Raw genomic sequence first — 27919 nt, 5'->3', positions numbered from 1 at the left:
CCTGCTCAGTTCCTGCACCAATGCTGTCGTCCAGCCTCCTGCTGCCAGTGCTTTCACCCCGGTAATGGAGACTGACAGGGCTGGTCATTGCCTCAGAGACACCTGGGAGCGGCAGTGGCGGCGGTGGCAGTGGCGGCGGTGGCAGTGGCGGCGGTGGCGGCGACACGGTCCTTCTTACTCAAGACACATAGATGTACTTTGATATCCTATGTGCTCTGTTCACTTCAGTTGATCAAAAACATGCAGGAATATTCCATCACAATTATTAATCATGAAACGCCAAACCAGGATGGTCACATATAAGACAACCCTACACAGTAAGAAAGAAAATACCTTCCTAATGCCTTATTAAAGCTTCGGAATATGGAAACTCTTGAGATTTTCCTGAATCCACAATTGAACCCGTCAAACTGTCATTTGGAAACTTGGCTGCCTCAAATCTGCCACATGAATCCTCTTAAGGCTGCAGCTCCTTTTGAAAGCCTGTCATCCCTTCACAAAACATCTGAGTATGTAACACAATGATCACTTTGCATTTCATCGACTATTGATGCATGGGCACGTTGTCTTTCCTCCCTGCATTAATTGCTTCTTGAAGCCCAATTTGAAATAATTAAAAGAGATGGAGGAGTGTGGGCTGTCTGGAGAACTCACTCTGTATCACTCTCATCTTCTCGCCGTGTTTGCCATGCTGCAGCAGGCAGCCGGGGCCTTATGGTCCCAGCTGTCAGTGCAACTTCAAATCATCTTTCTTTTTCCCCTCAGTGCTAATTCATGTCTCGCAGCCATAAACATCCCCTCCCTTCCTTCCCTCCCTCTCGCACCACCCGGTGCCTCACTCGCGTGTGCCGTTAATTAAATGAGAAGTTGTGGCGAGTACGTGGAAAATTCAGCTTGCTCAGATGGTGTCACTAGTCTACTTTGGCTACCATCACACTCGAGACCTCTGTGGATGACAGAAAAGTATCATTTTGTGTGATTCCTTTGTTTGGAAATGGAGCTAGCTATTTTTTTACCTGGAGATAGCAGCAGGTTGCTTGATACCTGACTGGCAAACAAATAGCCCAGGGTGGTTTGGATGATATTTTCTCTCTGTTTTGCTTTATTTGATGGGCTTTATTTGATGACAATGATTATGTTAGTGTTCTTTTACTGAGGAAACACAGTTTCGTTTATAGCACAAAGAGGGTAGATAATCGACCCAAGCTAACGCCGTGTGTAGCTTGTTAATTTAGTGATGAGTGCTCAAACCTACAGCGAACATAAAGCAAGATAGTCTGCGCCGTGTGTGCAATATCTCCTGCAGACTGCTGCATCAGTGTATGATTTCTGATGGCTGCACACTCATTAAAGTTCCCATTAAAGCAAAACAAGAGTGTTGGGAACTGAAATTGTGTTGAACTGAAGTGAAGCTGAAATCCTGCCATCTGCTGGTTCTCTACTGGAACAGGTTCAACCTGTTGCAAGAAATTTTGGTGCCCAGTTTGTGCAGCGCTTGTCAAAGTTTGAATGACAGATTTTAACGACACACTGGGACACCCTTGGTGTTTTTTGTTTTTTTTTTTATCTCTTTTTACAGTCTTTGTACGTTTTTTTTAACCAAAAGTATATGAATAAACCCTAGGTGGTTCTAGCCAGGGCTTCAAGCAGAACCAGGCAACAACCGCAGAACCAATCATCTGAACTTCTACATATCATGAAACCCTCAGTTTTATAATCTAACCCATCTGAAAATCTTTTTTGCTTTGGTGCTTTTTTTTTTTTTTTTTTTTTTTGCTCACCCCTAATGTGTATTTGATTGCTTTTTTTTAATAATGTCAATGCTCTACAAAGGACATCTATTACTACGATTCCAGAGAAAGTATTTATATAGCAGATTTTTAATAACCGGTTGTGTAGAAATTACAATTTCTCAGCTGTGTTTTATTGCTGTTACTGATACTGAGTTCATCCCTTGGTATTAGAGTTCTACTGGAAGCTGTCAAGACTAATTCTGTCTCTTTGCCCCTGTTTTTTTTTTTTGTGTTTTTTTTTGTCTTTCTTCCCTGCAGTTGCCCAGAAGGTTGTGGCCATGAGGAAAAAGCAGCAGCTCTCTATTGGTCCGTGTAAATCTCTCCCCAACTCTCCCAGTCACTCATCAGTCCCCGCTGCATCCATCCCCTCTGTTCACATTAACCAGGTAAGTCAAGATTCTGAAAAAAAACAAACTCTGAAAGTATCACAGCAGCAGTTTATGTAATCGTTGCTCCAATTTTTCAGTGCAGCAAAATAAATCTTGACCTTTTGACTCCTGCTCGTTTCAGGTTTTTATTTCCTCTTCCCTCTGACTCTTTCTTCTGATTGTGTCATTTTCTCTTAACCCCCACCCTTCCCCAGGCGGCCAATGGTGGGTGCGCATTCAGCGACTACTCTTCCTCTGTTCCCTCCACCCCCAGCATAAGTCAGCGGGAGATGCGCATTGAGACCATCGCTGCCTCCAACACACCCACGCCCATCCGCAAGCAGTCAAAGCGCCGCTCCAACATTTTCACAGTAAGTATGCGACAGCTGATGCAAAGCAACACCCACTCACACTACTAGAAGGCACGTTACCAAGCACACTTTGACCACCAGAGGGAGACAGGTAGCTTGAAACGCATCAAAGCCACCTCTCCTGCCTCCGATGCAGGCAAAGAAAAGCGTCTTGCTCACATGGAACAAATGGGCAACGGAGAATAAAACAGAAATTGTATTAGATCCCCAAAAAACAAAGTTTCAAAGCAAATATCAAAGATAAAGCACTGTGGAAACACTCTTCATGTCCTTTTTTTTTGTTCTAATTGGATGTAGTAACTGGATTGTCATCTCATACCAAATGAGGCCCTCTGCTGTCTCAATCTTTGACCTCCCTCCCCCTTCTTATTTGTACTAGATCCTTTCTTTGCAGTGACTTCCCTTTATGGGGAGAGTCTGCAGCGTCACCGATGCCACTTCTATCGCCCGACCAAGCAAAAATCGGCCAGCCTACGGCCCGTTTACACACTGTTAATATCCTCCAGCGTCTCAACTTAAGATAGTCTCACGACCCTCTCAGCCGCTAACTCTCTCGCTGAAGTCTAGATAACTCCCAAATTCTCTCTCGGCCCACCAAGTATCCCGCCACCCCACCCCCACCCCACCCACCCATGTCTGCCTGCTCTTTATCCCCACGTCTTGTCGTATTTGCCCTTTTGCTCTAACCGGTAGGATTTGTGTGCACTAACCACTCTAATTTCCTTAGCTACCCTTTAGCTTGTCTTTTTAATTGTAGCCTCTGTCCTCTTCTTCTACCCAGCCTGCACTCTCTCCTCCTCCTCCTCTTCCTCTTCTCTCTCTTCCCTCCTACGCCAGCCTTCTTTGCTGCTAAGCCTTTGTGCTAATCTCACGTAGCCAGACCTCCGCTTCTTTAAGCTCAGAAATTCTTCCAAAAACTGCAACTCTATTATATTTTAGAGTTTCATTCTTCATAATTAAAGCTTTTTTAAATTTTATTTTGTGTTCTCCAGAACTTTGTGAGCTTTATGAGATGGATAGCAGGCTACATGAGATTACTCCCTTCCTCTTGCACCTGTTCCCCCTACCCTGCCCCCCTCACCCTTTCCACCTGTCTCCTATCTTCTGCCTCTCGCTCTCTCTCTCTCTGTCTCTGTCCAGCTCCTTCTCCCTATCCCACCCCTTCCCCTCCTCCTCAACTGTATTCACCATGTTACCCTAGCTGCTGTGGGAGCCGCACGTTTGTGGCATCCGAGCAGTACAGCCTTGTGTGCTAGCTCCCCTTGTTGTCTCCCTTCCCCCCCTGCTAGGTAGTGACTAACCATGTCCACCAGAGAAATGAGCCTCTCCCCGTCCGCGTCATGGAGATGCCGAAGCACGCCACCTACCCAGTGTGGGTGCCGGAGTGGCAAGCCGAGCGGGAGTTTCAGCTCATGACCTTCTGAGGAGCAGCGAGCGGAGGGTGGGAGGAGGGAGGGTGAGGAGGGAGGAAAGGAGGAGGAAGCAGAGGAGGAGATGGAGATGGAGGTGGAGGAGGAGGAGGAGGAGGGGTCGATGTCGACATTTCTTCAAGAGTGCAATGGGCTAAGGAGAGGAAGACTTGCAGTGCCAACTTACAAAACAACAGCAAATATTTCATCAACCCAACAATATGGAGGATTTCTAGCTTTGTCCAATTTAAAGGGAAAAAAAAATTAAAATTCAGTGTTAAAAAGTTCTCTGAAAGCCCTGCGAGTCAGTGGTAAATAGCAGACTGCCATTCATGTTTTCACACCAGACTCTTGTAAGTAGATCACTTTATGTTGATTTCTTTCTTTTTTTTTTGTGAAAATATGCCTTAATGTCATCGGAAGACTTTGACAGACTCTAAAAATATCTAATCACGCACAAAGTATTTTGTGTGAGTAAGTACAGACAGGAAATAGCTGCATCAGTCAATTCTATAGTCACATTCATGGCACTGGCATTGGGACTCTTTAAAGAAAAATCCTTTGCAGTGTGCAGTTTATTGAGCGTCGGGGACAAAGTCATACATTTTTGGCTGAAATTTAATGTATTTGTTTAAAAATGCCCCTTGATAGATGAAATCTTATTCATGCAAAATCTTAAATTTTGTTTGTTTTAAAGTAAGAGATGAAAACTCAAAGCGTTCCAATCTCATCATGCTGTCTTTTCACTCATCAATTTCACCTATCATTTCAAGCCACTTTTTAATCATAACTGTCTTTGGCCACTAGGTGTCAGCACAGTAGACATTAATCTTTCCTAGTGCTTCCATGGTCAATAACTTTAAAACCAACTGTTTTGTAATTTGTCTGTAGTTTCCTGTCGTCTTCAGACTGTCCGTCCCTTTTTGTGTTGAAAAGCACACTGTTGAGGAATTCAGAAGAATATCACGACCATTTTTTTATACTTAATATCATTCGTCCCGATTCATTGACCCATTTATTGATGTTACCCATTTGGTGTTTCCCCATTTCATGTATTTTAGTCCCTTTCACATGTTATTGGATCTCCATGTTTAAAAAAAACATGATCAAAATTTTAAAAAAAAAATTAAAAAAAATAACCATTTGACACTGTTTTTCAATATTTGCAGATTTGTGCTTCTGTTTCCAACCTTTCTTCAACAAAAAGGGCTTTCCAACTCCTTCCGAATTAGAAGAGCATGATGGTTTTTAACAAACAAAAAAAACAAAGAGTCCCCCTGCTTTGCCAATCCTGATAGAGAGGAGATTATTGGTTGAGGACTTACAGCTTGTCGCTGCTTTACCCTCAGTGCTTTATGGCATTCAGGGTAATGCATAGAACTTGCACTATACAGAGGCCATAGGACTTTTGCGCAACCAAAAGTCAGGTCCATCTGAGTGTGTGCGTGCATGTGTGTGTGTGTGTGTGCGTGTGTGTGTGTGTGTGTGTGTGTGTGTGTGTGCGTGCGCACTCAGCGTGAGACTGTCAGATATCACAAAGTGAGACAGACTGTAGGGACTCTTCTGGAAATGCCCCGTCCACCCTCGCCCCCTTCTAGCCCCTTCAAACCCCCCACCCCAACCCCACCCCATTCAAACATCCCATACAAAAAAAAAACAAAAAACAAAACACGCTGTACAGTCAAGTCACTCTTGGAACTGTTATCCAGCCACCCAAAGGACACAACTTTTCCTTACATATGACATCGCACTGCCTTTTGCCATAAATGAGGACTCAAGGACTCAAGGTGCCAAGTTGTTTTTGTTCTTCCTTTTTCGATTTTCTTACATTCATTTTTTTTGTTTGATTCTTTCTTGTTTTCCAGGGTGTGTTGAAGAATTGAATGGAACTGAAAATGTGGTATAAATGTATTATCTTCGAGGTATTTTAGAATAGAGCAACATTTGGGGGTATTTTTATGAAGGCCTTCATAAACTTAGTGTGTGAGGAGGGTGTTACAGAGTTACTATAGTGAACAAACAAATGAAAATGGGGTTGCACCGACTTGTATGAATGTAGTTAAACTTTATATTTGTTTTCCTTGTATTTATTTTTGCCCATTCAATTGTTTTTATTTATCTATTTATTTAATTATTTTCTTCCTTTCTTTTTTTCTTTTTTTTCTCCGTTGAGGTTTGGTACAGAGATTATGAACTCTTGCATAATCGCTTTTCTATCATGAACGGATTGACGAAAAATATAGACTGCTGTATATCTTGTATTGTATTTTATTTACAATGGTACTCTATAAAAAGTACATACATATAAGGAATATATGAAATAATGCCTTTATTGTCCATCCTATATTTTGTGGGAACTGCAATGTTTGGCTCAATCTGTTGAATATTTTGAAGTGAATTTGTGACTTGCTTTGTATGGTGTCTGTATAGAAGCTAAACAAGTCATCATTAAAGAAAAAAAAATAAAATGTTGGAAAAAAAATATAAAGCAGAGTGGGTTTACTTGAAGTCAGACTCTACCTCTCTCCATTGGTGACTGGACATCTCTCATGTTCTGAGTGAGATCATACACACTCATGTCTGTCACTACCTCATCTCTCTGTGTCGGGGTGGGAAGGTGATTTTTAAATTATGTTTTTTGTTCTGTTTTTTTTTTTCATTGATTGTTTAATCATGTTTTCCTTCCACAGGCCCAACCAGAGCCTTGAATTATTTGCATTTGACCCTTTAAACCATTTGTGTGAAGTATTATTTCATGTCCCTCTAGGTTTGGCAGGTCGGAGGAAGCTTCTTGTTCTGATGTCTCCTGTGAAATAATCATTTTCCCTTCTCTCTTTTAACCTGTTTTGTACTCTAACCTATTTATTGTGCTATAAAAGCCCGTATCAGTGCTACTATGCTAAAGGCACAGCTGATCCTACACTTGCTATAGCATCAGTAGGTCTGCAGGTCCACTAAGGGCCCGATGGGACTCAAACAGAGGGAAGGATCACCCAAAGGGTTTCAGGGCTGAGTCATGACTCAATCTGTGGTTGTCCTTTGGTCTCCTCTGTGTTGAGATGTGTCTCTTGTGGTCTTGTCTCTTTTTATATTTTTTTTTCCAAACAATTTTTCTTTTTAATTTCTTAAAACTTGCACGTCGGTGTTACTGCTGTTTGTTCCGCTGGTCTGCTTGTTTGTTAATTTCAAGCTTCTTTTGAGATTTTTATTTTGCTGCGTCGAGTTTCTCCACAAACACAGTCACTCACACACTCACGCACACGGTCACTCACGCACTTGCACGCATACACAAACGAGAACACTTTCACTTGTCACTCACACATAGACCAACATGAACACATCCCATACCCCACAAGTCTGTCAGTGTGTAGCTTCATTTGCTGATTGAGTTTCTTGTTTTCTTGCAGTCACGGAAAGCCAGTGAACAAGCAAAGAGCGTTGACAGTAAAACAGACAGCATAGGCAGTGGGAGGGCCATACCTATCAAACAGGTGAGCACTTGAACTCATCTTTATTCTACAGCCCCCCCCCCCCCCCCCCCCACAATCGCAGCTCTCAGGGTAAGTATAATCCTTACTGTCAGCACATGTCCCGTCACTTTGTTAATGACTGATCAAATGTGTGCTAACAGGTGGAGTTACAGTGACTTGACTAGTAATTGTTGCTTTAACCACTAGATGGCGACACAATACAAGCTACCAAACAACAAGCACAGTTGGAGGTTTAAATATGATATCTGTGGTAAAATATTTCCATGCTTTATCAAATAGAATTCAGTCTATAACGTTGTTTTTCCTTCTTATATACATCTACAGTCATGAATATAATTGGTTTGTTTCCATAGTTTGGGAACACAACTAAATTCCTGTCCTGTAATTACAAATCTATTCGTGCAATTTTGTAGTTGGAACAAGAATTGCATTTTTGAATTAAAATATTCCATTTCACTTTCATTGTAAGCTTGCTTTGCAGTTTTCATCAGACTCTAGTATATCTAGTATTTTCCTCAAACTCTGATCATTTTTGCTGGTTTTAAAAATATTGTTTAACTATTTCATACAGTGGTTTGAAGGTGTGACCACATTCACACGTCTGAGGTAGGCTCATTCCTAAAGGTCCGACTACGACCGTAGAGGAAGTAATTGACACGCTGATTAGTAATCACTCGTGATTATATGAGGGCTTTTGAAAACGGATCAGCAGCCTTACATTAGCCTCTTGTGTTCTACCTTTAAGACTGGAGTCCCCAGTGTTTTAGATGTTATTTATTGCTATATATTTTTAAAGGTGGGTAATAAACAGTTGGGTTGAAGATGATTCACTTTTTACTTTTTAAGAGTTTTATACACCACCTTTTGGATTGGTGAAAAATGTCCTGACGAACACACTTTAAATCTTCGTTTGATCTCACTAGTGTTTTGTATTGATCCGTGTAATTCCTGCTTATTCCAGGTGAGCAGGAAGAGTCAGTTTTCACAGATTAGAATAATCCCCCTTCCCGATCTGAAATGTAAACTATTCTATTCTTACCCGATACATTTTAGGGGGGCTTCTTTTTAAATCCAGGGCCTCTTACCTTGAGTATCATGGCAACTATTGACTAGATAAGCCCCCCCCACACACACACACACACACACACACACACACACACATCCCCCCACCCCCTATCTACAAAGGAGTTGAGGAGGGGTGTGACTTGCAGATCTGCAGGCCAGTCAAATGCACAATCAAGGAGATCAAAGTGTCAATGTGAGCTTAATTACCACCCCTCACCCCATCGGGCCAAATTACACATGGCACCCCTCTGCTCCCAACCCCTCCCAACTTTTAAAAAAAAAAAAAAAAAAACAGTGGGTGAGGATAACAATGCATTGAGGAGGCACACAGACACACACACACTCTCTCTCTCTCTTTTCCTGGGCTGTCACAAAGGGCGGCAGGTTCTTCTCCTGCTTTTCTGACAAAAGACGAGGAAGACACTATCTCCTCATTGTAGATATGACATAGAGAGCGCCTCTGACAATTGGCCTGCTTCCATATGTCATGCCGGCTGAGTGTGTGTGTGTGTGTGTGTGTGTGTGTGTGTATCCCAGGAAACACACGAGGGGTTCACACACGTTGCCTTTTGACGCTGCCACACTATCACTGCTGGATCTACTATAACAGAACAATTAGGATGAATTATCTGCACTCATTTGTCAAATTATTACAAGTGACACATGAAAGATACACCACAGCTGCTTTAAAGCAAAACAAATGAAAAATTAGTTTGCACGTGTAAAGATTTTCACATGATCTTTATTGATCTGCTTCACAGAGCTGATAAATTTTATGAGGCTGCTCACTGATTGCATGTATAGATTTATGAATGCTCCAGTAGGACCAGCAGACGAACAGCATATTTGCTTGTAAAACACGCATTATAAAGTCGCCAGAGGCCTCTTGACTGGATCATTTACTTTATATGATTAGAGAGCCGTTTAAAAATTGTTTACATTTCTTATATTGATAACATAGAGAGAAGAGTATGGACAGTCACCAGCTATTGACTGAAGGACGTAATGTTTCTTCCTGAGAAATCATCAGAGGAATCGATGGGGGGGGGGGAAAACTTTCTAGGAGAGAAAAAATGAAGTTTCTAACAGCATTTTTACTCAATTGCAAATACTTTGAAATACTTGTTAACGTGGATTTAAAAAAAAACAAAACAAAACAATAATTTGGATATTTTTTAGAATGAGAGATCCTACGGCAAATGTTAATTTTGATTCTTACTTATTGTTCCTTGATTTGGATATTTGAGCTTCACTTAGTGGAAGAATATATCCAGATTTTATAAGAAGAAAGATCTGGTGCTCACGCGATCTGATGTTTACATCTGATATCAGCCTGATACCAACGGATATCGTTGGATTGGATTTTGTTGAAAAAAAATGAGATGAATCAGATTTAATTCTATGGTAGCTAGGTTCTAACCTGTAGGCTGTATTTTGCTACTTCCCTTTGTTATTATTTTAATACTACTAATAATAATAATACAAATTCTGTGCATTTATATTTATGTTTTTTCCCCGCAAATGTCAAACAAAAGAAAGATGCCAGTTTCTTCAGCACAGCGAGTCATGCATCTCATTAATCTTGGTCATTGATCATTTATTATCGGTATGGGCTGATATCCTCAGCCCCTGTATTGCCACCAGGACTGTTAAACTTGTCGCGCTGCATCCGTATTGATGTGTCAAAATTTCAGTCTTGAAGAATTTTGTGTCAAGTATTTAAACCTTTGAAATGTTTTGCATTTGTCAAGGAGAACGAATGAACGTATTGATTTTAATAAGGTATCTGAAACTTTTATCGACCAATCAAATCACTTTATCAGTGCATCCTAGATTGATGTGCTTCAAAATCTTAACCAATATTGGTGCAGGATTATATTTGAAATCTAAACCAAACAAGCAGATTCATTGATCAAATATGAAAAAACTCAAACTCTTTGAGTCCCAGCATGAAGCCTGGTCTCGGTGCTGGCCCCGTCTCCCAGATGAATCAGGGTCCGGATTAAGATGATTGTCGGCAAACAGCCTGGTGCCCGGGTCACCGAGGGTCAACTCTTCCTGATGTGTTAATCAGGATTAAAGCCTGCAGTATGGGCCTGGCAAGCAAAAACACTCCCCCCTTCATCCTCAAACTTCTCAGCTCACACATACACACGCCTAACACACACACACACACCAAACACACACACACACACACACACACATTGTGGCTGTAAAAGCACAAACATTACCCTGGCTTAATCCCCTAATTAAGCGTGCCCCTCCTCACTGTTTAACCCCTGAGAGCCTCCTGGCCCTTGCACTCAGCAGCGTTTGGTCACCTCCAGCAGAGGAACTGCATTGTTTACCAGCGGATTCACACAACAGATAAGGGAACCATGCGAGACTCTAAAAGGCCCCAGAAGATAAAGTAGAATAGAAAAGGAGCTGAGTGGGCTTTGAAGAGGGGCGATCACACTCCCTAATCCCAGGATTGAGAGGTCTTCTAGAGTTCAGCCTGTATGAATGTAGGGAGGAGGTCTGGCAAATTGGATTGCCTCTCTTTTCTGAGCAGAGGAAGGTTCTAAAACTAACAAGTCGTTAAACCTGTCAGCTTAGAAATTAGAATAAAGAAGGAGAGTTATTTAAAGATTAATCTTGTGTTCATATTTTTGTTTAATCGCTTCCACACTGTTTTGTAATTGTCTTTGGAAATTATGTTCAGAAAGAAAGTGTTCATTCTATGCACCAACTAACAATAATAACTGTATTTTTATGGTATTTCTCAGCCATAAAGGCTTGTATGCTGCTTTGAGAAGCTGACGGTGATTCCTCGTCTCTTCCAGGGAATCCTTCTGAAGCGAAGTGGCAAATCCCTCAACAAGGAGTGGAAAAAGAAATATGTCACACTGTGTGATAATGGCGTCCTCACTTACCACCCCAGTTTACATGTGAGTCTCAGCCCCCTCCCCGCTTCCCATTTCTTTTTCAATCGGCTTTATGTGTTTGTTACACTACTGTTTGTACTCGAGGGTGCCGCTGGAGCTTTTTAATGTCAGACTTTTTCCCAACTGCTGAGCACGATTCTCTTGATGCGATTACATTTACCACCGCTGCTCCATCAAACTAGATTACAACCATATAGGTTCATGATTTCCCTCAGCATCATTGCTTTATAATGGTTATTTAAACCAATCTTGTGTCTTAAGCCTTGGTATTAAGGAATAGGGTGTCCTCGTGGTCATCTCAGCACACACACACACACACACACACACACACCCCTGTGGTGCACATCCTTGGTGCCGGCTAATGGAGACATGGATGTGCTGCTGCGTGCCCGTCGCGTCCAGGCTCCACGCTGGCTTGTATTTATAATGGTTCTCACTGCATGGCAGCAGAGCCTGACCAGCTTCCCACATCCATCTTTGTCAGGATCCTGCTGGGCCGCTAATACCTCTTAAACTCTCGGCTGGCTGGCAGCAGACAACTCAGGAGCCTTGTGCCACACGGAGAAATGCCCATCTTACTCCAAAAAAAATAAAATCCTCCATCAGGCCTGCTCGTCCTTCCTTCCAACGCTTGAATGAAAGATATTAGGGAGATCTCGTGTCTAATGAGACAAGTTGAACTTTGAACACAGCAGTTTGAGACCTGATCCTTTCTTCTGTGGCCTTGTTGCTCTGACAGTGTGTTAGTGCTTTAATTTACAAGCGGTTATTAGTAGCGCAGTGCTGCGCTACAGTGATGTATGCAATTGACTGAACAGGCTATCGCTTGATCATTACAGCCATTACAGGTCACCGGGCCAATCTAAGAATCTATGAATCTGTTGACTTACCGAAGGAGGTGAAATAAGGGAGACGGTTACATTAGCGCCGTAACAGCTCCAGCCCATTTTGAGCAGTGGAGCAGAGAAGCAGTGAGCAAGGAAGGGAGGAAGGAAAGGGGAAGCAAGAGAGAGAGAAGGAGGGAGGGAGGGAGGCAGACTGAGAGTGGAATAGGGGAACCTTTAATTTCGCAGTCAGCCAAGCCATCCACACAATCACCTTCTGTTAATTCTATCTGCTACATCAATTAAATTGTTTGTAGAAACTAATTGAATGTGGCTTAATCACACATCTTAATAGCTTTGCACGCTTCGATCTGGCTGTTAATTCCTGCAATAAAATGAAATGAGAGCGCTCACTGGGTAATTAGCGAGGAGGCTTGGAAAAGAAATGAGTGCTTTATGACACGGTAATAAAGCAAGAGGAGCCGATGGAGGGACGGCAAAGGCCGAACTCGCTTCTCTCTGGGTCTTTTTTTTTGCTGAGCCCAATGATTTTCACCTTGGCTTCCCACATTCGGGGCGCTAGTCGCTTTAAACCAAATCAAATCGCCAAATTGAAAGAGAATGAGACTGTTTGCATTCATTAAGCCAAACATAGTGCTATTTAGAGAGACAGCGTGGGTACAGGTGATGTATAATGACTTTACAATATTTTTTCCAGCTCACACACCCTCAGTGAGAGGTCAGAACTAATGGAAATTGAATAGCCTTTTAATTTGTTTTTCTTTCATAGCTCCTTTCCGTTCTTGTTGGTCCATCGTGTGCATAATCACATCTCCGAGTGGAGTTTTACTTGACTCCTCCTCACTGTGAAATATTCTTTGATTTTTCCCACAGGACTACATGCAGAATGTTCACGGGAAAGAGATTGACCTGCTGAGGACGACTGTCAAGGTTCCCGGGAAGCGACCTCCCAGAGCTGTGGCCACTGTTGCCCCCACGGCAAGTCCCAAAACAAACGGGCTGTCCAAGGACCGCAGCACCTTGCAGCTTGGTATCGGAAACACAGGTACGACTACCTGCCTCACCACGGGGTTACATGCCAGACGAGTGGCTGCACCTTTAGCTCTTTCGCAATTCATTCAGCACTCCTACTCAGAATCGATTCAGTGTTTTTTAATGGTAGTCTTTAACCAAAAAGCCAAATTTTGATGGAATCATACTGAGAAAATGTTTTTCTGTCCAATTTTGTGCGATTTTTTTCTTCTTTTTTTCACTGTTCGGTGAGGGTTAGAGTCAGGGCAATTAATGTGAACAGTTGCATGGCAGCAAAACACTTTTTTAAGAACAGTATTGCTTAATTTGTACGCTGTTATAGTTTATACAAATTATACTGGTAAAATTGTGTTTCTTGCATTTTTTTTCCTTTGATTGAGGGGGGGGGGGAAATCACTGGTATAATAATATTTCCATTAGTCTTTCACTTCTGTTCTCATTCTGCATCCTCAGTTTGTGATTAATCATAAAAATGGGTCCCAACAGGTTAATTACCTACTTTCACATGTTTCATTGATGCAAATTAGCTGCCTCACAATTTACACAATGATCACATAATGAGCATCTATGAGAAATCTATTAACTCCCTAAATCGTGAAACAGGGAATTCAATTGTTTTTGAAGATCATGTATATTTGAGGGACTTTAAAAAAAAAAAAAAGGTAATCCTGGCCTGATATGTCAGGACTGACCTAGTTATTCCACCCTCTTTGCTAGTGAGGGGTCACCGCAACAAAAAAAACAGTTGGGTCCTCAGCATCATGCCAGGGTTTTTCCACCTTTCAAGTTGAAAAATAAAGCACCTCTCTGAGCGAGAGCTGTGCCACCGGAGGCTGTGGAGAGTCTGGCAGCCGTATAGAGGAGGAAGCCAGTGATTGGATTCAGGGGTTAGGATTAAGAGTAATTAATACTAATTAGCAAAGTGATCCCCAGAGGGAGGCGGGGTCCTTCATCGGTTGTGAAATGGGCGCAGTGTTTCCACTGCTTAGGCTGAAGGGATGTGGCTACACCTCCAGAGATAGGTCAGCAGGGACCATTAGCACTGTCCGGGCAGGTTAGAACCCGGCCGAGGTGCTGCCAACACTGAAGGGGTTAATCAGTCAAACCCAGAGAAGATGTAGGAGTTTACAGAGCAGAGGACGCTGCATCCAGGTTGCTGCAGTTCACCTTGAGTGCTAGGTGGAGGTGAGTCATCAAGGCAGACAAAAGCTCCTGAAAAACAACCCTGAAAATACTTTCTTTTTTTATTTTATTTATTTATTTTTTTTGTTTTCCCTGCTTTCTTGGAAAATACTCCTCAATGACAAATTCCCAAGATTAGCAGTTGCCATCCATCAGTGCATCAGGGAACAATGTGAGGGAGATTTGCCTTAATCTCCACTTAGGAAAAGAAAGGTTACAAATCACATCAGGTCTCTCTCCGGGTGGAGGACCCTCTTCTGATTATGCGATCGGGATTTTGATTTCATTAGACATGCAATTGATGAAGGGAACAAAGGGGTAATTTTTCATTCATGGCATCCAAATCACAAGCCTTGTCTTTGCCTTTGGTAATTCATTCATTCCTTAGATCTAAAGACCTTTATAATCACTGGGAGAAGAAGAGGGATAGCGGCGGAGAGGAGGAGGAGGAGGAGGGGCGGTGTGAATGGGGGGGTGAAGAGGAGAGGTTGAGGAGACAGAGAGTAAATGAGAGAACGCATGCGCCCATGAGTTTGTCGAGCGGCCAGGTTTAATTCCTTTGCTGGGTGCCGAGCGGAACCATTTTAAATATGATCCTCCCTGTTAACACGCATCCTGCCGTGTCACCGGCGACAGATACATTGTATCAAAGCATTAATGGGCCCAGTCACTTTTAATCAATCCTGTTGGGAGGGGTGTGTGTGTGGAAGGGGGATCAGGAAAGCTCTTCCCGCTACAATTTGTCTCCAGCTTTAATCTACTTCAGCACTGAAACCAGCACACACATACGTACTAGCCAGCAGACCTACTGGTACACAACAACTTGCACGTTTTGGCTGTTAAACATATCGCAAAGCTCTAGCCGGAATTTTTTACAGATATTAAAAACCTGCAACAAAACATGGAGTATGAAAACTTCAAGGCCTTTAGGTGTTCTGGAAAACCAAATAAAGGCAGAATGTTTTGGATACTTTACGGAAAATCCTGGTTGTTAAAGCATATATGGAGATCGGATCCGAGTAGATGATAATAACTGTTTTATTCTCGTGGAATATCCTCCGGCACGTTTTGACTTAGATTGTTATTCCTACATTTCACATTCCTATATGCTACTCGGGGAAGATAGGATCATGAACATTTGTGCAAGTGACGAGAATTTTTCAAGAATTTTTCATTCAAATTCGGATTATAAAAGAAAAAAATTAATATGAATACGCAAAGAAAATTGGATTTACTATATGTGAAGGATGCATTTTAATAAGTGAGGTAGTCGTATACGCTGCGTGGGATTGTGAACGTGCACCAGTGTGACTGTGAATGTCAGAGTGACTTGTGTGGGGGACCTGCAGCAGTTGGGGCGTTGGTTGGGGATGATGGTTGTGGTGGTGGATTACATCGCCGCAGATGATGTGCAGCCCGGCCCACATTAGCATGAATGCTTCATTATCCCAGTACTTGTACATAATGGCAACAACTCCACGGAGGGGTCAGGCCTCGTCACGGCTCATCAGCCCACTGACGGCCCGGCCTAAAGAGAAAAGAGAGGCGAGGCAGCGCTGCTCCCTGCTAATCCATCGCTTCTACTTAACACCCCAACCCTGGATAGCCCGCAGAAGCACTAAACATGATGGCTTTTGTTTTTGCACACATGATAGTTCAGCCAGGCTGGAGGAGTTACTGTCAAACTACACGTAGCAACATCCTCCATGAGGAACTACAGTCTTTACACATGTACTCATCATGTACGGACAGTAAAAGATGTCATGACACAACATAATTATGATGATTATCATTTGTGTGGAATTACAGATCCATAAATGTTTCCATTTTTAATGTTACAGGTCAGAGTGGAGCCAATCTTAAACACTTGGACTTCTATACCATATTTAGGGCTGTTCCACAAAGTGATTTCAAACAAAAATTGTACCAGAAAAAAAAAAAAAAATTCAACAGAAACCAGAAATTTTGTGGAGTTAAATGTATGAAGTAGCAGAATATGGAAACACAGTGAGAGAACACATGCATGTATAAGGAGTGAAGTCGAAGTATTTCAGTCTCAGGAGTTATTAACTAAATGTACTTTATGTTGCTGATATGCATTTATTATAGAAATTATGAATCTCCGATCGATCAAGATAACGTAAAGTATGCTTTGTGTCGTAAGTAAAACGTTATGATGCAGTACTGTTTACTTCAAACATTTCTAGTCGGTGCTTTCTCTTTGTCACCTTCTTCAGAGCATCATTGGATTCAAATACAATTTTTTCTCAAAATGCATTGAAGTCTCTGAAGTTTGCAGTATAAAACCTAAGTATTTGTCCCTGCACTTGCACTACTATGGTTCTGTAGTATCAGTACTACTAAACCTCTATCGCAGTCAGGCCTGCATGGCTGTAGCTGCTACTACAGTGTTCTTTTAATGCCACAAGCTGATTATTTCTCCACTGTAATTACATTATCCTCCCCTTTATGCAGGAGTGGTCTCAGGAGACTAATGGATACAGCCATGTATAATTCATTCATCATTAGCATCCAATTTGACAATTAGATGTGATTGTTGAATTTTAAATATCACTGGAAGTTGCCTTGTCGTTATTTAGCCCTTCTGCTTCTAAAGGCACGCGTCAAACTTCTTTGATAGCAGAAAAAAATACTTTGTACTAAATATTTATCAGAAATATTACAAACAAGGCAGGATGTTTCTGTTCATACAAATCCTGCTTGTAAATACTCTTCAGCAACAGTTTTAATTCCTAATTATGGCAACGATCAGAATCCTTTTCTCATTGTAGAAGTGAAGAGTGTATCCTATGCATCCATCTCTTTTTGAAAAATAAAGTTTCACATTTTCTTTTTCAGTCCATCTCCCCGGCTCTGCCCCTCCTCCTCCTCCTCTGCTCTGATTTCAGCATGCTAATTTAGTCGGCACTCCTCAGCATGATTCCCTCGCTCTCGCTCCCATTCTTGCTGCGATTCTGCTCCCTCCCCTCTGGGACCTGAAGATTAATATTCCTGGGCCCAACAAGATAATTACTGATACTAATTAGACATGATTATGTGAATTTGATACACTTATTACTCTAGATAATGAGTAGGACATATTATCCTAACAAGCACCCGTGCCGCTTAGTTTACTTTACACACGACCCACACACTATATTTTCTGTTATTGTCACCTCAATCAGAAACTGATATTCTCTTGTAATTATTGAATAAAAGGCCCTGAGTTGCGATGCCTGTGAACATGAAAGCGTCGTTGATTTGCTACTTTTGCTGTCACAAAAAAGGTTGATTCAGCTTCTTAATTTGTATTGTAAGAAACTGGAATTGAACTTTTGTAGCGACTAAGTTAATAGTTTGATGTCTTATTATTGCAAAATTACATGGAATTGCATATCATTTTTGCAGTTCAGATGTGACTCTGGGAGTCTCTGTGAGAGGATGTGTTGCAGCGACGGCTTGTGAGCAGGAGGAAAGGACCCCACATGGCGAAGTCTAGCCCATGAATTAGTAAAGAGAGCCAGGCGTCTGCAGCTCGCCTGATTGGAAGTTAGGGAGAGAACGCCTGCTGACGCCAGTGGAGATCGATGTGGCAGTCAGAGGGATGAGGCGAGATAATTAGCGTTCAGAGTGTATCTTGTTAATTAAGGGCTAATTAGAGGCAGAGGCGGAGGGAGAGCGGGTTGGTGTGTGTGTGCACAATGGGGGATGTTTGACAGAGAAATATGAAGAAATAAGATGGTGGCAGCATTGTAGTTCTGCAAAACTTTTCAACTCAATTCTACTTTTTTTTTTTGTTGATGGAAAATGAGAAATTAGAAATGAAAAGAATCCTCATGTTTGTTTCTTTATTTTTCAGGAGCTCCTCACTCCAACAGCAGTACTTCCCTTCAGACGGGGGGGTCTGTGTTTGGCAGTAAAGATGGCATGCACCAACGCTCCTTCTCCGTGTCCAGTGCAGACCAGTGGAATGAAGCCATCAACACCAGTACGAGCAGCGGCACCGGTAAGACCTTCCAACGATTTCTACAAGTCATATAGTTTCTTAAAGAGCATGGAAACAAAAGCGAGGGTGGGGGTTCTGATCCAGAGGTGATGTAAACGTTGTTTCCAAAATTCTTCGACAGATGGAACAAGGCTCATTTTCATGATTAGCTGATCAGGGCTGTGATCGCTGTGACCTTTTTGGCTGCTGCTCTTTGATAGAAGCAGCGAGGCGCTTGTTCAGACGAGAGTAACGCTGAAGGTTAACTTCCTGCCATCAGTGCGTCTCCGCTTACTGCCTTCGCTGTCACATGGCGTCTTGTCACTGTAGATGGGTGAAGTAAAATAATATATTCACCATACACACCCCCCCCGTCCTGTCTTTACCTTCCATCTTACTTGCTGCCCCCCCCCCCATTTTCCTCTCTTTTCTTCCGAAGAGGAAAATGAATGCTTTTCGTGGGTACCATTCATCACTAGTTATTTCCCTCTCTTTGTGGTTGGCAGTAAAAAAGCACTTAAATGCACATCAACAGAATAACAGTCATTTCCATGCATGTTTGCACTCTGGTAGTTCTCATTAGCACGGCGGCGTTCCCCCCCCCCTCCCCATGGTCTCCCAGGGGCCCCGGCAGTTTAAAGAGCGCACTTTACGAGCGCTGCTGGAGTCCAACTGCACGGCCCTTGTGGTTCCGCAGACAAGCCTGTCTCTCATTTGGAGCTGCCAAACGATCAATTCTGCCTGGACGCAGGCACTTCCATCACCCCCTACCCCCGTCTCCCATCAGCAGCATGCCCAAAGCAGAATTACTCAGAATCATGGGGTCCGCAAATAAATGAGTGCAAGTGTGTGTTATTGCTGAAATTTTTAGTTTAGCTGTCTGTATGTGACTTTTTCTACAGAGCCACTTAATGTGGCCCACATTGCTGAACATTGTGCTGTAGAAAGAAGAGGCCCAGAATTTCCTATTTTCATCTTTGGTAAAAACTCTCAATATCAACATAGCTCATTAAGCAGCAACCGGTCTTCAATGAAATCAGACCCACAATTTGCTCCATTATTCTATTTTCTTCAATTATTTTCATGCTACTCTTAAGGTAACCACAAATGAGCTTGAATGAGGCAAATGAGCTGAGAATAATAGTCTAAACACTGCGTCAAATGACGGATATGTTGCCGGTCCTTGGGAAGGAGCGCCGCCGTAATCCGTTCTTAGAAAGTTTACGAGACTACACAGGAAGCTCCAAAACTTTCTTTGTTTTTGTGTCTCCTTACAATTTAAGAATCTGCATAAAAGCAGCAAAATGTGTCTGTAGTGCAAAGTACATCTGGACTATCACAAAATATAAACTTGATTGAAATGTGACCTCTTATCTTTCATCCTAATGTGTCTTCAATAATCAATAGAGGGTGTTCCACGGTGAAGGGTGCTCATGTTTTGCCATTTGAATTGACTTGAATCAAGCCCAATCACTCCATTATCCTTGGCGAAGGTTGCAGGTTAACATAAAATGTGATTCTGAGATGCAAAACCAGCAGATTGATGATTCACTGGCGAATGAATGCATCTTAGCCAGGTAACCATTTCCATATTATTTAAAGAATGTCCTCATTTGTAAAGCTATTGTGCAAAGGCAGACGCAGAGGTAGTAACGTCTCTTGAATATTGAGCGCAGGTTTTTGATTAAATCCAAGCCCAATTTTTCTATCGCTTGCATTCATAAAGACGGCTATTCTTAATGCACTGGATGCTTGTTTAGATGCCGCCCTGCTCGGTACACCTCAATCTTTGAGTCTGAATTAAAAGCAAGAAGCTCAAACAGTCACATAGCGATGCTAGCGATGGTGACTCAAAGTGTCAGGCGTTGCCCAAGTTTAAAGAGCGGCCTCGATAATTAATTCAGAATAAACTGTTGTCACAAAACGGGGGTTCTCGGGTCAAAAATATATGTTACGGTCTGTCCCAGTGGGAGATATTTAATTTTTATGTACACTTATGCAACATTGTAAGATGAAATTCTGCTAAAACACAAAAACTGAATGAATTAAGTAAATGATCAGACATTTAAAAAGTTGATTTAGTTCATTGAAAAATGACAGGGGAAGGTGTTTCAGTCTTTATTCAAACATCACAGCATCATCACAGCTCTACTTTGGTACATGTAATGAACTCCTCCATAACAACTTTGCATCCCTCTCTTATTTTCTCCCTATAAGAGATGGATATTCCTACTCTGTTGTGCTTCAGATGCCAGCACATTTAAAGACACGAGAAGTTAATGCACAGGTAGCCGTTTTCCTCGCAGCAACGTGTTTTTATACCTCGGCCTCCTGATGTGAAGGTGATAGCATGTAGGGCGTTTGATTTCTACTCCAGGCCGTAATGAAGTTTGACATTTCGTTTGGAGAGAGCAGCAGAGCGCGATCAGGCCTTGATTAGCACGCTCTAATTGAGGATAATAAGGGGGAGGCGGTGATTGTTTCTAATTTTTGCCATTAATTGCAGCCGTTGGCTTTGATTGAGGACAGGCAGGGCTGCCATGTCAAGGGGTCTGGCGGAATCATAGTGCTCCTCACCCGGAGCCTCTTGAATAACAATGACATTAATTCTCAACTTATGAATTATGATCGACCAGTCGTGCATAGTTTAGAACCACTTTGAGACAGGAGGTCTTACATTATATGAAGCCATTAGGACGAAGGTGCTTTGAATCATAGTTTTATCCTTAGATTTGAACTTCTTAAAGCCTAATGTTCCTGAGCCATCACCTTTATATGTTCCAGGTGCAGGATGAGCACAACCAGGGTCATTTTCCACAACATTAGGGGCAAAAAGTGATAATTAGAGGTGCTCATTACTTGGAAAGCCCCCACCCACCCCCCAGTAGGGCAGTGATCCCCTTTAACCTCAAGCGACATTAAACAAATGCTGGCTGTCACTTTGGAGACAGGTTGCAGTTCAAGTCTTCAACCCGCCATACGGAGCTGTGCTGGCAGGACAGACGTTGGGATTGAGGGGGAGGAGGAAGCAGAGGGTTGGAGGTGGTTGGAGGGGCGGGGGGCACATGGAGAGGACCCCTGTGCCCCCAGCTGTCTGAGCCAGCTAATGACTCGTCTCAGGGGGGCTGTTGTAGGAGAGCAGGGAAATTGAAACAGACGCCTCAACTCAGAGCTGCTACATGTGTGGCTTCATGCTGCCATTCAAAACAACCCAGAGCTTCGTTTAAGTAGTCCAGCACCAACGGCACTGTTATGCTTATTAAGGCAACGCCACATCATCAGTACTACTGCCTTACAAGTAGCAGCGTTAGCATTAAGCTAACTTTTAAGTTAAACAGTGACCTAACGCTGATGAATTTTTCTTGCTCTGATGTTATGAAGCACCAACTCCCATTTTAGTGCAGCTTCATGTGTCTCAGGTGTTGTTTCCTATATTTTAACCCACTCCCAAACAATGCGTCCCCAGGCCCTCTGAGCTCCACTCCCCCCTCAACGTTAGCATCTTCAATCCCCTGCTGAGCCCATCTTACTCCTCCAAGACATCCCCATCTCCCTAAAGGTAATGACTGAATTAGGCCTAATGTTGTACACTGGCTAATGGCACAGCGCTGCACATTACAGCATGTGCAACTGGCAACGACAACAGCAATAATCCCGGAGCCCCTTGTCCTCCTGCACTCCACCCCTGGGGCTGGGACGGTGCACAGGGAAATGAATGGAGTTTGCCACACTACAATGAGCTTTTGATGGGAGACAATAGAGGAGGCTGCCAGCACCACACAGGGGGGTAAGAGGAGAGCAATATGGGGCCCATCTACTGGCCCTCCCTCCCTGCTTCCCTCAGGCCTCTGTTCCCTACTCCTAGATTCATAATGGCATCCGGAGGGGAAAAGAAGGGAAAGTGATGTCAAATGTCAGGAAATCAGAAAGATGGCAAGCTGACACCCCCCTCCTATTGTCCCATCCCTCTATCCCTTTGCCCAACGGTAACACAGGTTAATATCACATTTATAAAATCACTTACAAGAAACAAAGCCGGCTCTTAGCCCCCTGTCACTCTCAGACAGTCATATAGAGAGCTTTGCCGACGGCTGACTCAGGTAACCATTTGTCCAGTGATGGCACCATACCTGTCTTTCACTCTATTGAACACCAGGACAACACACTTACTTCTGCACAACCCAAAGACATTTCCAACTCTTTCCAACTCCAGTTCAGTCTTTCTTTTTCTTTTTTTTCTTTGGCAATAACAAGTTGGGCTTGGCTTTACTTTACATGCATCTTTCCGTCGTCTACTGTAAATCTCGAGTGATTCATACATGCATTCCTCACTTTTTGATTTAATACTTAAATCATTTCGAAATACCTGCTGAGTTTGTTTTCAAAGCAGTAGAGGAAATATTGTTTTGATTATTGTGTAACGCCAAGGTGGATTTTGTTCTCACGCGTTTTTATCTCCATACTGGACTCACCTGTGAGGAATGAACGTAGTCCCTGGGGGTCGGTTCCAGTCTTCAGCTAGAGTCAAACTGATGCGACTAACACTAACGTGTTCTATATGTGATGTCGCATACTGATCCGTACTCTGGGGAGGCTAGCTTCTTCCAGCACATTAGCAAAGCCATCCTTTTAAATTAATGAACTGGAAGGCACTTGGACAGCACATACCTCTACCAAGAGGACCCTCAGCCCCCCTGGCATCTTTGTACTTGGGTGCAAATTGTAGGTGTGTACATCAGACTGTGGAGGTGACGGCTAACAATAATAGGAACGGATTGATGCAGCACTGTGGTGCAAATGTCACTTCCTGTAACCACTAGGAGGTGCTATAACTTTAGATTGATTCGATTTCTTGCTGGGACTCTCTGAATGTTTGCGGAATCCAGTTGCAACCGTTCCCATTTCTAAGTGTGTCGCAGTTGTAACACTGTTTCGGGAAAAACTCAGTCCTCACTGTAGCCGATTACCGGGTTGTAGAGTCCATATTTCAGTTGAAACTACTTCAACCACTCAGAGGAGCACATAATCGTGTAAAAAAAATCTGTAATTTCCTGTTGCCATCAGGGGGTGATTAATCTGTCCTTAAATTTTTTTAATGTTCGGTGGAAGTCAATAGTGAAGCATATCTGCCGGAACAAAATTTGGTAGTGATATTTTGTTATGTCCTACATATCCTGGTCTATTAGACACTTGTTGTCCTCAAATATCTTGGTTCAGTATAAATGCTGATCATGGTTAAAAGTTACAAATGTCATATAAAACATTTGAGCTTGATGTTCAACCAACTGTAGATCAACATTAGTGGTGCTATTCGAAAAGATGCAACAAATTCTAAAGTTTTGTTAATATTATTAGTGTTGAAAATGAAAATTAAACCTTGAAACTCTTACATTTGACTTGAAAATGAGTGCTTTTTCTGTCTGTTTGTGCTTTTTGCAGCCAATGGAATGAGCGATCCTGCCAGTTCCAATGTGGGAAGCGCCACCAGTCCTAAACTTGAGCCCCCTCCCTCGCCACATGCCAACCGCAAGAAACACAGACGGAAAAAGAGCACAGGGATCACGAAACCAGACGGATTATCAGCAGGGAACGAAGGTAAACTCAAAGGTTCAAATCAGTTCATGCTTGTGAAACATTAAAGTATGTGTGCAAGTACCTCAATCAGTTAGCAGAGTGGGAAAACCAGCACGGACTGTTCATTATATCTGAACAGTCCAATTCCTACCACTGTACAAAATGAAGCCAATATATCATTTGCGGCTTAATCTTGAATGCATTTTACAGACATCCATGAATATAGAACGTTAGTTTTCTCTCAGATTCCTTACGTGGAGTCCATGGATCCGTCTGGGGCGAGCCTCCTCGACCATCAATGCAACATCTCCTCACTTTTTGATACCATCAAAGTACAAAACTGGACTGGCATGCGCAGAAGTGGGCAGGGTTTGAGGTTCCTTCATGTTAACCCCCCTCAAAATGTAGTTGTGAGATCATGGATGAAGAATGATGTAACTTTCTAGGTTTTGTTACACGCACTGCAGTATGAGGATGAGTTCATTAAACTTTACAACCACTTCTAATGTTTTCGAAACAGATTTGCACAGTTTTTAACGGAAAAAAGAACATGATAAACTGTATTTCTCTGTCTGAATAGGCCTATAAAGCACATAAAGGTGTGTTGAGTCATATATGGCCCCTTATATACGCCCCCCCTTTTTTACTGACGTATGAAAGGCCTGATCTCCAGAAGCCGGGGCCCTTCTCAGCAGGGGAGTGGCAGTCGGCTCTTCACCCAATTAATAATGATTCTCCGGCCCAATGATGAATGGAGCACCCTAATTGGATGGCATTGTGAAAACACTGAGACGCATTTCAGAGGCCATAAAACTGATGTCACCAGAGTGGGATGATCAATCAACAAGATTGATACGCTGGATAACAACAACAATGGCACTGACGCCTCCTAAATGGGGCTTAGCATTTATAATCATTACACTTTTTTATCATGCTCTCTGACAGCTTCTTCTTTAGTCTGAATGGGTCCGTTGACCACATAGTTTAGAGGGAACATCATCAGCATCTCACAGATAAGTGGTGTGAGATTAAACATCAGGACTAGCAGTCATACTGCTTCTTTGTCAGATGGGATACTTGGTTACATTTTAGCATGTTTTGAAGGAACTCTTACCAGCTAAAGTAAAGCAGCACTATTCCTCACTGCGTTACCCATGCGGGACCCATTTTAGCCTGCAGTTTGAGTATTTTGTTGCAGCGGAGGAGTTAAGAGTGTGTGATTGTGAGAAAGCAGTCCAGATGCGTATGCATGTCTGGATATGCGGTTATGAAATATGTATGAATAATGTACACAGCCATGCCTCATATACACTTGCAGCATGTCAATGGATAGAAAGGAAAGAGTTAACTCAGATGTATTCAAATATATATATACTAATTTGCCTTAACTCCTTACTCCAACTTTCTCATCTGCAGACATTAAATTAGCAGCTTCTCATTCATGCTTCTGTCGGCCATCACTTTTTTATACATTTATTTCCTAATTGATTGGTTTTCTTCCCTGTCAAAGTTGTATAAACGCTTTCTTTTATATATGAATCTGTCTGGAAATATGAAAAAAAAAAAGTAAACATCAATATGTACAAGCACAAAAAAAAGGTGACTGATTATTCGTAGCTTTCACCAGTTAAAGTGACCGTTACAGCTATCAGCTTTTACCAGTGTTAATCCTGTGAGTAACTTTAGAGCAGGACAAGAAATGGTTAATGTTGGGTTTGTGTTCTCTGCTAGTTTGGTCAGATTTTTGTGTAGTTTCAACAACTCCAAAAGAGTGATAGTGGCTCATCAGTGGCTTGATATTTTTCCATCCATTTTGTTTCGCTTATTCCTACATTAAGAGTTGCGGGGGGGCTGGAGCCTGTCCCAGCATCAATGGGCGAGAGGCAGGGTTCACCCTGGACAGGTCACCAGTCCATCGCAGGGCCAACTTACAAAGACAGACAACCATTCACACTCACATTCATACCTACGGTCAATTTAGAGTATCAATCAGCCTCGTCCTCTCTTGATGTCTTTGGACTGTGGGAGGAAGCTGGAGTACCAGAGAGAACCCACACAGGAACAGGGAGAACATGCAGACTCCACACAGAAAGATCCCGCGCCCGGGACTCGAACCCACAACCTTCTTGCTGTGAGGCGACAGCACTAAACACTGCACTACCGTGCAGCCTGCTTGATATTTTTGGAATTTAAGTAGCTTGTGAAAAAAAGTTATTTCATTGTGCTTTATTGAATTAAAGCTGTGAACACATCTCATGGATAAATGTATGGTAATCTACTGTATGTTTGCAGGACTGAGCTGAGGTCAGATCACTCCTGAACTTCCTAGCTGGAGGCTGCAGACGTTAAATCTTTCCCACATCATCAAACACGTATAGTTTTCTATCTCTCTGGGCTTTTCTATTAGCATCAGCATGTCTGTTCTGCTGAATGCTCCGGAATACAGACGTATCGCATAAATATTGGAATTCAGTTGAGTCTCGGATGCTAGTTGTGTCTCTAGTTAAAAAGAAGAGGCGAGAGAGAGAGAATGAGAGACAGGGGTAGGATCCTTGAATAAATTGCTATCAGTTTATCTCATTTACAGGGCAATCAGAAGTGTGCAATGCAGGCTGAAATTGAATTTTAGTGGTTGTGAAGCATCATAAATCAAAACAGCACCAGCATTTTAAGGTGAGAAATCATTTTGGTCAATGTGATGCGTGTAGGAGGCAGACGGGAACTGTTGCTATACCATTATTTCCAAATTAAGTGCTACAGCAGTAAGCACCACTCTTGTAGATGTTTGGTTGGGGGGGATCAATGTATTTTACAAACTTGTACTCGTTATTTGGTGACATGAGAGATGGAATGTCAGAGAATAATTGCATAGAAATCACCCTTTAAAAAGGACTTTCAAAAAGACACTTGCAAGGTTGAAAGAAAAGCTCAAAATGATATCTTTTTTGGCTTTATAATGCATTTATTTCAGTTCTACTTCATGTAATTTCAACTTTAAGGCATTTTTACATAATATATGAATATTCTGGCATGTCTACACTTGTACCAAGGACACGCACTGTGGACACAGTCCCTAATATCCTGTACTCTGTCAGAGCTGTGTGCTGTAATGAACTTCTCATGTGCTTAAAGAATGATGCAGGATGCATAGCGAGACAACTGACAGCCCCGTAATGTGTTTCCCAGCAGCCGCCCGGCAACGAGCTCTCTCGGTGTGTCGCTCGCCATAAACCCACTGGAAAATCGATGGTCGATAAAGAGTTGTGTTCAGGGGGAGCCCCCTCTGATTAATGCAGACTGTCAGGGAGCATCATTAATGTATTTCTCTTTTAAGGAAAGTGTATCAAATGCACATTGTTTTGGGGTTTAACTTGTCTAACGTGAGCAGAAAGGGAGGGATGGAAGGAAAGTGGCATGAGAGGCTCCTTCCTGATATTTACTCTTGCTAAGATGTCACAGAGTAAACGGAAAAAGAGGTGTGAATATTTTAATTTACACGTGCATTATGAGCTTACAGACGCACCAAATCTCAATATGCTTCACACATTATAATAAAAAATATTAATAAAACAGATGCATGTCGGGCTCACGTGTATTGTGTTTGCTCACTTTAATTTTACAAGTTACATCTTTAAATCAACCATCTTGAATAATTTCATGATAAATACAATTTTATGAGAATGTGTTTTATTTCAAGATAGTGCGACGATGAAGAAGATTACACTTTGTCGAGGATCGGAAAGCCAACTGGGACGTGACCCGTTTGAACTTTGTAGTCCTGCTAAGCTCCCCTTAGCATCACCCCAGCTGTTATATCAGCCCTAAAATGAAAACACTAAATTTAAATTAACATTGTTTTCTTTTTGTTGTGTTATCT

At 42.3% G+C, this 27919-nt stretch overlaps 1 protein-coding gene across 2 annotated transcripts in view; it reads left to right on the top strand.

Moving 5' to 3' along the window:
- agap3 (ArfGAP with GTPase domain, ankyrin repeat and PH domain 3) overlaps positions 1-27919 on the top strand; it is a 70343-nt gene that overhangs the window by 20897 nt on the left and 21527 nt on the right. For both annotated transcript variants that reach the window (XM_086203796.1, XM_086203795.1), the window contains 7 exons: positions 2052-2179; positions 2377-2532; positions 7349-7432; positions 11323-11427; positions 13143-13314; positions 18343-18489; positions 23908-24063. In XM_086203796.1, coding sequence (XP_086059922.1) covers positions 2052-2179; positions 2377-2532; positions 7349-7432; positions 11323-11427; positions 13143-13314; positions 18343-18489; positions 23908-24063 — 948 coding nt within the window. The remainder of the gene's footprint in view (positions 1-2051; positions 2180-2376; positions 2533-7348; positions 7433-11322; positions 11428-13142; positions 13315-18342; positions 18490-23907; positions 24064-27919) is intronic.

This window comes from Aulostomus chinensis, chromosome 5, assembly GCF_037954235.1.
Source record: "Aulostomus chinensis isolate RoL2024-O1b breed Wild chromosome 5, RoL_Achi_v1.0, whole genome shotgun sequence".
NCBI lineage: Eukaryota > Metazoa > Chordata > Actinopteri > Syngnathiformes > Aulostomidae > Aulostomus > Aulostomus chinensis.
Note: the sequence above shows the minus strand (reverse complement) of the source record. Positions and strands in the feature narration are given on the sequence as shown.